The sequence below is a fragment of the Toxorhynchites rutilus genome, chromosome 1 (assembly GCF_029784135.1).
Source record: "Toxorhynchites rutilus septentrionalis strain SRP chromosome 1, ASM2978413v1, whole genome shotgun sequence".
Classification (NCBI taxonomy): domain Eukaryota; kingdom Metazoa; phylum Arthropoda; class Insecta; order Diptera; family Culicidae; genus Toxorhynchites; species Toxorhynchites rutilus.
The window spans coordinates 4,344,794-4,357,101 of record NC_073744.1 but is presented as its reverse complement, the minus strand read 5'-3'; the positions used below and the strand labels follow the sequence as shown (position 1 = coordinate 4,357,101).

The 12,308-nt window shown below is 36.2% G+C and overlaps 3 protein-coding genes and 1 long non-coding RNA gene across 6 annotated transcripts in view; 2 read left to right on the top strand and 2 right to left on the bottom strand.

Annotated features, from left to right (window-relative positions):
- LOC129770256 (uncharacterized) overlaps positions 1-7,587 on the top strand; it is a 41,250-nt gene extending 33,663 nt beyond the window's left edge. The window contains exon 4 of one of the 3 annotated variants that reach the window (XM_055772970.1): positions 7,031-7,587. The gene's annotated coding sequence lies outside the window, so the exon portion shown is untranslated. Of the gene's footprint in view, positions 1-5,443; positions 5,464-7,030 lie in introns of those variants that run through there. The other 2 variants (XM_055772986.1, XM_055772978.1) reach the window with 2 other exon arrangements.
- LOC129770280 (uncharacterized) lies at positions 1,080-3,971 on the top strand. Its single transcript, XM_055773011.1, has 4 exons — positions 1,080-1,186; positions 1,246-1,605; positions 1,665-1,807; positions 2,130-3,971. Exons 1-4 carry the CDS (start codon positions 1,123-1,125, stop codon positions 2,334-2,336), a joined length of 774 nt encoding a protein of 257 aa, XP_055628986.1. The 5' UTR covers positions 1,080-1,122; the 3' UTR covers positions 2,337-3,971.
- On the bottom strand, positions 2,191-3,973 carry LOC129770287 (putative nuclease HARBI1). The gene is made up of 2 exons (XM_055773024.1): positions 3,522-3,973; positions 2,191-3,449 (listed from the first exon to the last, which is right to left on the bottom strand). The coding sequence occupies exons 1-2, from the start codon at positions 3,789-3,791 to the stop codon at positions 2,652-2,654; spliced, it is 1,068 nt and encodes a 355-aa protein (XP_055628999.1). The 5' UTR covers positions 3,792-3,973; the 3' UTR covers positions 2,191-2,651.
- Positions 6,941-8,987, bottom strand: LOC129770297 (uncharacterized). The gene is made up of 3 exons (XR_008742089.1): positions 8,168-8,987; positions 7,696-7,829; positions 6,941-7,186 (listed from the first exon to the last, which is right to left on the bottom strand). It is a non-coding gene; the product is annotated as an uncharacterized LOC129770297 (long non-coding RNA).
- Between the last annotated feature and the right edge of the window lie 3,321 nt (positions 8,988-12,308).

The window sequence follows — 12,308 nt, the reverse complement described above, 5'->3', positions numbered from 1 at the left end:
GCTTTCGGGTCTGCTTATGACGAAATATGGGTTACTGTTCGATATTGTTACCACAGACATGGTTCATGGCCGTGTGGTGATCTAAAACTTGTATAGCCTTGCATGGCGGATGGAAAATATACACTGCATTTTCTTATAGATTTCATCAACGACAAGACCGCCAACATATCAACGAAGAAATACTAATTTCTATAAAAATTAACAACGCGTATATATGTGTATGTATGTATATGTAGATCGTTGAAACATTTAAACACACGTACAGCACATAAGTTATTAAGTGGTCCGAAAAATCTATTTTTTTCCACTTTTTCCCAAAAATGACAAATGAAAATTAATTACTTTTGAATCACTGAACCGATTTAGATTATCGACATATAAAATTGACCTAGCCTTTTATTAAAAAATATTTAACTTGCAAAAAAAATAATTATATTTTAGTAATTATTGATTGTAGTCGTTTTTTATTTTTTTATAACTTTGGACTAGAGGGCGCTATATTTTTTATACTTTTTCTTGAAAGCTGAGGATTTTTTACATAACATATCTCGATATCAGAGATGCTATTTTTTCGTTTTTTAGATATGATTTTTTAAAGTTAACCGGTGGTTCGAAAAATCATGTTTCCCCCTTTGTCCAAAAATAATTTTCTGCAAAAAATCATAACATTTGAACTACTGAACCGATTTAGATGATCGATATAGTAAATTGAAGCCAATAAGCAAAATTTGAAAAAAATATCACACTTGCGGGAAGATTGGATTCTAGTAGCATTGGTCTAGTTTAGTCACATATTAAAATTGATCGAAGACTTAAAACATGTTAAATTTACAAAATTATAACTTAAAAACGATAATTATAGCATCTCTGATATTAAGCCATATGAATAAAAATTAGCTTTTACTCACAAACTTGCTACTTTGAGCAAAGTAAACTGTTTGAGTGTTTACTCATATTGATATGAATAAAGATATGCTTTACTCGGAGTAAGTTCGAATTCGAAAATAGCTTTCACTCTGTCAAAACGATCGGTTTGGTTTGTTGTCAATGGAGTTGTTTGTTTATTTTTGTAGCGTTGGAAATTTATTCTGCTTGTGGTGCCGTTCGTTGCGAAATAAAAGCATGGATCTGGACGGTAACAACGATTTTGAAGAAATAAACGCCGAGTATATCGAGAGCGAATACGGTAAATTAGATTGATTAGCATAAAGTCATTTATGATATATTTTTTCATATACATTCCAGATACTGACAAAGATGAAGATAAATCTCGCTGGGGAGCAAGTGAAACAAGCGGAGATGAAATATTCGTCAGAGTTTTGAAACTTTATGGAAAGGTTCTTTTGGAGAAAAGTCAAGTTCCTGAAGTGAAACGTAAAAAGAAAACTGCGCTAAAAGTGGTAGAAGAACAGCTTCTGATTCAGTACGGGATTTCGATGTCTGGAAAACAGATAAGCAAGAAAGTGCAAAATTTGAAGGCGAGAATCAAAGAAAAGACGGATACCAAAGCGACTGGAAACAAAAAAATCACATTAAAAAGTCACGAAACAGATTTTTTTAACATTATGGGTGGAATAGAAAATCCCAGCGTGTCCAAAAGATGTTGTAAGTATGCTGCATAATTATACTTTTATGTAAATGATGAAAGTAACTTCTTTGTTTAGATGGCGTTTCATTTGGGTCGACAACTTCACTTGCTGGTCCGTCAATTTCTGAAGATTCTACATTATATGATGTCGAAAACATGGATGAAACGGATCCAATTCCAAGTACTGAGGAACATTTGAACGATACTCTGTCGACGAAGGTAATACATTTTTAAGAATTACTATTATGTATCAAATGCACACGAGGGAACGTCCATTAATTACATTCCTATAAATCACCCATTGTAATCCCTCCTTCCCCAATTCGTCCTATGATACTTTTTGTATGGGTCTTTGGGAGCATTCAAATATCTCTATTCAATAGAGAGAGGAGCGGGATGTTGAGGGTCACATTATTTTCAATGAAATAGGTATACAAAAATGTATTATGTGCGGGAGGGAACGGCCACACTAGAATATTTTCTGGAGTACAGTTTGTGTATTTGTTTTTAACTATATTTGATTAAATTGTTTTTTTTGCAGATCAGAACTAACGTTACACAGCGAGCTATATTGGAGCAACAACTGAAACTGATAAAGGCACAGCAAGATTATACAGCTCAACTAAAAGTCCAACAGGATGAGAGACATAAAAAAGAAATGGAGCTGCTGGCACTGAAAAAAGAAGTAGCTCTACTTCAATTTAAAATGTTGAGAAACAATAATTATGTGGAATTGAGTAATGAATAAGTAAATAAGTGCGTATGTGTGTGCGTGTGTGTGGACGAGTAATGTAAACGGATATTTAAAAAAATGAGAATACACATTACACTTGTTACGAATATCAAAAATACATGTTTATATTATAAAAACGAACGTAGTTAATACTATGTTATTCAATACTTAAGGTATTCATATATTCTTAAAGAAAAACTGAAAATATTTTAATTGCATAGTCTTCTGATGAAACATCGATAGAAATTTAAAGTTTCAATGATTTTACATGGTTTCCAATTGTAATCGAGTTACATTCCACAGTTATTACCGGTTTTTGTTTCTTACGCTCTAATTTCTGGCTAATAGAAACGAAGCTATAGCATCACGACGTTGTTTCCCACGTTGCAGTACTGTGTTTGCAGCCGTGTCAGAAATTTCGAACAAACTTTGATTTATTTCGCAATTGGTCGAATCTGAATATGGTTCGAAGTCAGTATCATTAACATATTTTGCAACATTATGCAAAACGAAGCAAGCTGCAATCATTCTTGGAATACGCTCAGTGCTCACGCGTACCTTAGATTGCAGAATAGGGAATCTTTGTTTTATTTGACCAAAACATCTTTCAATAATAACTCTTTCTTGAGTATGTATCTTATTGTACTGTTTTTGGCCAGCAGTTACTGGGTTTCGATACGGGGTCATCGTCCACGGTGCTAAAGGGTATGCTTCATCAGCCAACAGTAGAGCACCGGATCCGTTTTGCTGCATAATTTTCAATATTTCGGAGTTCCGCCATATACGAGCGTCATGAACGGAACCAGCCCATTTACAGTCAATGCTTGTAAAAATCTCTTTGGCATTGCAAGTCGCTTGTACGTTGAAAGAATGGAGCCCCTTTCTATTAATGAACTCATCCTTGTAGATATTGGGTCTTTTTATCAGGATATGGGTACAATCTATAGCCCCGATTGCACCGGGCATTCGATGTTTGGACAACCAGACTTTCTTTTCATGTTCCAGTTCTTGTGTCGTCTGTGGAAAACGAATCCAATCGTTGGCTTTGATAACAATTGCCTTGCACACAGCCCATATAGTTTTGCATACCGTTGTTTGGTGGATACCCAGATCCTCTCCAACTCCAACCTGAAACATATTTGGGTTTTAAAGATTAATGACAATAATTAATATCTTATCTATTATTTATAATTAGATTACCTGAAATCCGGGGTCTCCCAAGTAACGCAAGAAACATTTCATTCGCTGGATGTCCCCGAGAGCTCCACCTCTAGTTTCATTGTCGTTTCCTAAAAAAAATTGTGCTAAATGATCAACGTTTTCGCGGGAGAATCTGTATAGTTGCTTGAAATTGTCATCGTCACCTATGCGTATCCCTTTGTATATTTTTGTTGCGCGATTTCTCGTATAAATACCATCAACATCGACAACTGGTTGAAATGGTAGATTAAAAAAATCCCCAGAGTACATATTGATGTATGCCTTATAAACTTAAATTTTACGTAATTCTCCAAACGATCCCTTGCGAAGTGCGGTCTGAGTCTGCTTAGAGGCACACTCAAAGTTTTCGGAGTGTTTACTTGACTGTTACGGTTTTATTCATACGAATTGTGATGTTCGAAAAGTAAACACTCAATTCTCGTTTTTTTATCATACGGATGTGAGTAAAAGCTTGAGTGGATGCTTTGACAGGCGAATTTGAGTGAAGTCAAGTAAAGCACTCATTTTATTCATATGACCTATTGAGATATGTTAGGTAAATAATCCTCAGCTTTCCATAAAAAATATAAAAGAATAGAGCGCTCCTATCTTTAACCGAGAAAACTATGAAAAACTAACTCAATCAATAATTACAAAAACAAAAATTCAATTTTTTTCGCAAAAGTAATATTTTTTCAAAGAAAAACAACTCGTAAGCTTCAATTTGATATGTCGATGATATGAATCGGTCCAATAGTTCAAAAGCTATGATTTTCTGTAGTGGGGAAAATGGGGAAAAATTGTTTTTCGAACCATTGATTAGTTTTGAAAAATCATATTTCAAAAGCGAAAAAATAGCATCTCTGATATCGAGATATTTTATGTAAAAAATTCTCAGCTCTCAAGAAAAAATATTTAAAAAAATATGGCGCCCCCTAGTCCAAATCCATGAAAACATTAAAAAACGACTACAATCAATAATTACGAAAGTAGGATCCATATTGTCTGCAAGTCCAATATTTCTCAATTAAAGCTCATTGGCTTCAATTTGATATGTCGATCATCTAAATCGGTTAAGTGGTTCAAAAGTTATAATTTTTTGAAAAAAGTCATTTTGGGAAAAAGTGGAAACAATGATTTTTTGGATCATTCTAAAATGGAAATGGGCACCCTAATGAAAATATAAAAAAATACGAGTCTAATGTTTTGCGAGAAAGAACAAAATTACCACTTTTGACGAAGATCTGAGAACCACTATATTGGTTTGGCATGGAATGGCTGTATATATATACAAAATACAATCTTATACCAGGGACAGACATACAGCTGTACTTGCGTTGTAAGAGTACAGCGTTGTACAGGTACTATCGTACCATGACAGACATACTTTGGTTGTACATTGTACCGCATGTCAAACTGACAATCAGGAATTTAAATCTATTGCATTCGGGTTGACGACGGAATGGTGTCGACATCTGGATACGACATTAGTTTGTGTGAGGCCAACTCTTCTCTATCAGATTAGTCGACCCTAAGGCAGTTTTCAATTATTAAAATTTGTATGAAATTTTTTTCTTTGCGTTGTTTGCCTACTAGAAGTACGTTGTTCTGACCCTAATTTAAACTATTTTCTATAAATTTCCAAATATTCTCACCAAAACTTACCATTATAATATAAAATTATATTTAGACATAATTTTTGTATGATATTTTTCACCACTTGCATGCAAAAGTGATTTTCATTTACATGGAGTACTAATTTGATTTGGGAAAAATAATTATCATTCATAGTTTTTATTTTGAAAGTGTGTTCATTTCTTCTGCAAACCCATATTGTCATGCCTACTCCCCCGTTTCGTAATACGAAGCTCAATGCCGTCAACGTTCTTGCTTGTTTATTTATTGTATCTTTATTTCTTCAGGATGCTGAACGTAATCAGAACGAAAATGATTCAAAATAACAGAAAAATTCAAATGCTGTTGAAGCAGAGCAGAAAATATAGGATGTTAGCTTTGATATCTAGGAAGCTCTACAGGAAATACGTTTCGTTACTCTCTAGTCCGGTTAAATCCCGAAAACGTAGGGTGTGGTCAACTGTAAGATGCATTTGAATATCAACTTTAATTTCTCTAACTATATCGGTCTTTCAGGTAGAAAATTCTAGATTTTGGGAAGATGAAGTATCAAAGTTTAGTGATAAAAAGTTCAAAAACACGTTTCGGTTTGACAGATGTACGTTTAATTTGTTGGTCAAAAAATTACATCGCCTGCAAAGAGAAGATACTCTTTGGCGGTCTGCTATTCGGTTGGAGAAACGCATCGCTATTGCCCTGTATGCTTTCGGATCGTCAGCGGAATATAGAACTATTGGAAGTCTATTCGGTGTAGGAAGAACAACTACGGGTGAACTGGTCATTGAAATCTGCAATGCGGTTGTAGATGTTGTGCAACACGAAGTGTTTGACGCATACCCACCAACCTCGGAGAAGATATCAGAAATAGTCGGTGGCTTCGAGAAACTGGGTTTTCCACAATGCTACGGTGCCATTGATGGATGCCATATAGAAGTCAAAGTACCAAAAAATGAGGCAACCGACTACTATAACTTCAAAGGATGGCATTCGGTTATTCTGTTTGCTGCGGTGGATCATCGTTACCGGTTCACATATATCAACGTAGGAGTTCCTGGCCGTTCAAATGATTCAACTATTTTTGAGAACTCCAAACTCAAAAAAGTACACTGCACGAACGAGACATTTAAAGCGCATTCGAAACTAATCGAAGGGGTTGTAGTACCGATACTGTTGATCGGCGATTCGGCTTTCAGACTGTCAAACCAGGTGATGAAGCCGTTTCTATTTTCTGTAGATCAGCCGGAGCATGAAAAGTTATTTAATTATCATCTATCAGCATGCCGACGGGTTGTAGAGAATGCTTTCGGCCATCTGAAGGCCCGTTTCAGAAGAATCGGGAAAGGTTTGGAGGTCGACCTAAATAATGTCAATACAATTATCAAAACTTGCTGCATTCTACATAACCTATGTAACAACCACAATGACCATATTAACAAAAAATGGATGATCCAGATTCAAACCTTAAATTCGAAGCAACAACCACAAAGAGGATTGATAGTAAGAAACGAAAACGCATCAGCATCCAGGATTAGAAACGCACTGATGGTACATTTCGGTAAATATCACAGGGAAACTGTCCCATTATCTCCCTCTATATTCACTGTAAAAACAGTGGGTGGTACCCACCACCGCAAACTTTTCATCAATTTCTGTATTCATTTGATTTTTTGAACATGTTTTATTTGGTTCAAATTTCCAATTTCCAATTCAAATTTTATCGACCAGCTTGCTCATCAACGCGTTATTTTCTTTCATGAGCTCTATTATTTGAAGATCTGGTGTCTTGGAATGCTCCATAAAAGTAACCATATTTTCGTTTTATTTTATAGCCAATTCCAACAATTTTTCCTGCACATTTTGTTTTCTCTTTTTAGGAGCGGAATGCCTGCGGCTTGATGATGGCAGTGTTGGTGATGGCGATGATAATGATGATGTCGGCGCAGAAGGTGACATAAACATAGATTGAGCGAATGTGTCGTTCTCCGGGTTGTACGCTTCATCTAAATACTCAGCATCGCAGTAGTCATCATCTGGAACAAAATAAAAGATATTGTTAGTTGCTTCGTTAATGCCTGATATAGATCAAAAAACTGTTTTCAAGTTGAGTGAAAAACTATAAAATTTGGCTGGAATACTTTCCAGAAGATGCCGGATGAACTATCTATTCTATCTTGAATCAGAACCCAACTCAAATTACTCATAAATCCAAAGCTGCTTCAATGAAAATGAATTTGAATGCTAAGACTGAGTGGTTATTTACATACATTCACGTTCCGCGCATGATTCTGCAAGGTCTCAGTTTGATTCTTTTCAGAATAATTATACCAAACAGGTCATTTGGACCACCGCTAAAGTCACCCATTGCATGAGATTTGATACTATATTTGTACGACTCAAATTGAAAGGGAAGTTCCTATCTCACATTTAATAAATTAAAAAAGGTAAGGAAAGCTTTCTAGATGATGTTTAACACAAGAGAAAGTCGATCCATGCAGTCTCCTTCTTTCGAAAATTTACTGTCAAAATTACTTTAACTTACCGGAACCAATCACCTCATCCATCAAATCGCGAGTGCTGTTTTGTTTATAAGTATGGAGAAAGCTGTGTAGAATATAAAAATAATCCCAAGAAGAAGGTGATCCTCCCGAGGGTCCCATGGCGTTTCTTTCGGATCTGTAAAAGTACACTATCTCAAAAAATTGCCCGTAGAGTGCTGACTCAAACGTTTTAACAGCCGAAAAGCATGTTAATTCGAGCCAAAATAAAAGCATATTTGGTCCGTATGCTTTGTAAATATGTCTTTTTAGTAGCTCAGTTGTCAAAATAATCACAAATGCCACAACAAATATCTTATCTCTGGCATTAATTTCATGAATTTTTTCTGTGGATCAGGAATTTATGAAAATCAGGGGCACTTGTGATTATTTTGATAAAGGGCACATTTCCCCACATAGGGACCAAATATGCCATTATTTTGACTTGATTTTATATTCTTTTCAAAAAGTATCTACCTGTACTTCCGAGAGAGATTATTGATCCGGTTTTTCAATTCGACCGCCGTAAGTATAACGCCGTGGCCTTTCAGCTCCTCACACTTTTACTTGTAGATGTGGGAGTTCTTGGAAGTGCTCCGAAGGGACAGAATATTGTCCTTCCACACTTCAATGACGACCAGCATCCCCGATTTGTCGAGCATCGTAGCCTTCCTTTTCTTTGCTAGCTCCATTACCATTGTTCAACTACTCTTGGCCACAGGTATATATAGTTTATAGTTTTTTTTCCTCACGAACTGAATAGGAATTGGAATTGGTGTTGGATTTAAGAGACTTTAAACTCTGGGAGTTCATTCGTCTCTAACTGAATATTTAACACTGCGGTGTTTTGATTCGGTGTTGACAAAACTTGTTCATGGTGCCACCACTACCCGTCTATGGCGCTGCGAGCAGTTGAAATTGACAAGCTGTAAAGCGGACCTTACACGGTCAACTTTATTGACAATATGATGACATTTGAGAGCATAATGACAGCTGAACATGGCCGACGACGCAGAAATCCGGATTTTCTGATTTTCGAGCATCAATATCGTGACATTTCATATAGATGCATGATGTTGACGTTTTACCTCACGGACTTCCAGACTGAGTTGCCAGATATGCAAGCGCACATTTAATTTTTGTTAGTCTTTTTTGCGATTGCAATTAAAATTTATAAACTACTGAAATTGTAGGAATCATAAATGGAAGCTTTTGGTTTGGAAAACCGATACTTTGAATAGCAAAATACGGTACTTTTCACGATACAAATCAAAACTTCAAAGTAAACTGACAATGTGATGGTGAGAGAGTGGATGAAACTTAACAACGTTTTAGGAATTTTTTAACGTTGAACTCGGTCATTCTTTGCGCTAGTGAGCGGGTTGTGTGTTTCTTCACACTCCGCTATAAAATTTGGAGAATGAGAAGATCTGGGGAAATCACAGATGAAAAAATATCATGTGTTAATTCAAGCTACAGTAGAATCCCGATTATCCGCGGAATAGTCGGGCAAACTCACCGCGATTAACGAATATCGCGATGACCCATTAAAGGACAAAAAAATGCAAACACGAAAAGAGATGTTTCAACATAAAAACTATGTTCTATCAATACAAAAATCAATCAACTATCCATCTATAAGGTCGTGTACACCAGTGGCTAAATAATGTAAAAGCCATGACCACAACAAAAGAGCATGGGCCTACCACTCACTAACAAATTCCGGAAAGGCCTATTGATTTACTATGGAACTCGCAGTCACGAATAATCCGCAGGGCGGATCACCCGCTCGCGGATAATCGGGGTTCTACTGTCATAGTCTCATTTATGGAATAAAAACATTTGCTTGCAGATAAAATAACTTGCATATATTTTGGCAAACTAAAATAATCTGGCATCTCTGAACCTGAAAGGAACAGTCTGTATTTGTGAAACGAGTATTATGATGTATTTTTGAGAAGAAAAACCGAATTCTAAAGTGTAAATTATGAATGAAAATTAACTTTTACGAATCAAATTAGTATTCTATGTGAATGCAAATCACTTTTTTTTTCTGCAAGTGGTGAGAAAATCCCATACAAAAATTATGTCTGAAATTGACGTTATATTATAATAATACTGTTTAGTAGGAATATCTGAAAATTCAGAGGAAGTAGGTTAAGTTAAGGTTAGGACTACGCGCTTCAACTTATTAAATAATACCAAGTAGATATTTTAATTCAAATTTTACCAATTGAAAATTGCCTTTTAGCCTTCTAATCTGATAGAGAATAGTTTGGATCCCAAACTCGAATGTCGCCACTAGCCATCGCGGATATTTTCGTTGTCTCGGGTTGAGGGCGATATTGACCGTGTAAGGTGGAAAAATATTGATTGAGGTTAGATCAGATGTTGAAAGCCTAGCTGTCACGATATTGAAGACACTTATTGTCAATCCGGTTGATCGTGTAAGGTGCCCATAACCATTCTCAGGTAACCATGTACAACGGTGAAATAGGTCGGTACAGATACAGCGATTGTACCCTAGGTAGTGCGGACTGAATCAAAACGACTGTCAAAAAAGATCCAATTGAAATGTCAAAAGAGATCCAACGATCAGGAGTGTTATTTTTCTTATGATAATCAACACTATAAAAAAGGTATTGTTATCGAAGGCAAAAATAATTAAACTTATAAAATGAACGAACTTCATTTTTCCGTCAATTGTTTAGTTGGCCATTGCATCTCTGAAAGAGGATCTCATATTCCAAGGTATCAGAACCTGACCGAATATCAACAAACTACGAATAACGCTTAGTTCACTCCAAGATTTTTTTTTGTGGGAGCGAAATTGGACATTGGCGAATTTTGATACGTTCAAATATAGTAAAAGTGAAATGTTTTGGGGACGTTTTTTTCTAACGTCGGTGAAAACAGTTTTGCTAGTGAAGCTGGCCAAATGAAATCCGCGTAATTACGATCCGCTAGTACTGGTTATGAATATAACGGTAAAGCAATCTGCGCTTCGTGTTGATGTTGGACGTAATCTTCTGAGTCAACTATCGGCTTAATTGTGGAGAACGCATTACGGTTTCTCACGAGGTTTCTTTTCCGGTTGAAATGTAACGATGTATCTCTATCAAAATTGTACAGTCGCAAGCGCACTGAAGAGAGAACAGATGCATGCATACGATGCAATCCCTCGACGCCAGACCCTAGAGTGCAATCCACAGCTCTCCTGCAAAAGAATCGAACATGCTCCGCCAACGGATTGGATGATAGTTTTAGCTGTACAAGGACAGCACACCAGTTCGATTAAAGACAGCAGAGTGTACGCAACAGCAGCAAATTTGAAGCAGAATTTAAGAAGAAATTTAAGTGCTTGTATAATTTATAACTCTGTATAATTTAATGTATATTTCTATAGTATTATGTAAAACACAATGTACATAGTTATAGTTTAAGCGTGTGTTGTGTTTTGTCTCCGATGAAACGAGTCCCTCAATCTGCCACAGTGATGTGAAGTTCCATGCGAATGGAAAATCCCCGCTGCATCACTGCAATGAAGGCAGTCTGCATCGCGCCCACGGGGGGAATTTTTTTTCTCACGCTGGGCAATCCGCATAAAGGCTGCTTTGGTGTCGCGCAGCGGGATTAAGTAGCAGTTTTTACAGTCCACTGCATTAAGACGCTATAAAAATAATCCTGAAAATGTGTATGAGAGGTTTGCTACACTTTTGGTTTTCAATAATTCAAACATCGTACTTACTCCACAGATACGCGAATCCTTCTTCGGAACTAGTTTGTCGTCTCCGCAAAAATCGGCCCAGCGCGTCTATAAATACGTTTTCGAAGGAATACGATAAAAGCTTTTCACTCGTATTCGGGCACTCTTTCACTGAGCAACGCTTTTTTGATGTCCACTTTCCCTGATATAATATTTCTCCGAATGAAATAAAAACAAACGAAGTCACAGTCACGTAAATGTTTACTCCTGCGATTTGAAAACATTCGATGAAAAGTGGAACGAAGAGTTGCCAGATGATTTTTAGAAAAAGTCTGTAAAAGTTTGTGAAAATCTGTTAAAAATGTGGAAATGTCTGTAAAAGCGTGCGGATCTGTAGAAATCTCTTTTAACGTTAATTTTTCCAGATTCATTGATACTTTGTACATCGCGATGCACGTGAGATTGTCTTTTGTATATTATTGTATATTTTGCATATGTACATCTTTTCATATACAGCCATTTCATGCCAAACCGATATAGTGGTTCTCAGATTTCGATGAAAAGTGGTAGTTTTGTTCTTTATCGCAAAACATTAGACCCTTTTTTTATTTTTTCGTTAGGGTGATCATATAAATATTGAATGGACTTATCATGATGTAATTTTCGGTCATATGGGAATTCATTTTTCCGAATTTTCCGACATTCCTTTTGAATTTTCCGGAAACTTTCGGATTTTTCTCTCCACTATATTGACCTACGAGAAGAGACGAATACAACAAAATAAAGAAGGCTAAAATCGGATCATCCCTTCTTCGAGGACCGCTTACGAACGGATCTATATTTTCATTTATATAGATAGATATAGGCTAACAGTGCGAGGTTGAAGGGATGCTCAAGGACTGGCATCGGTCT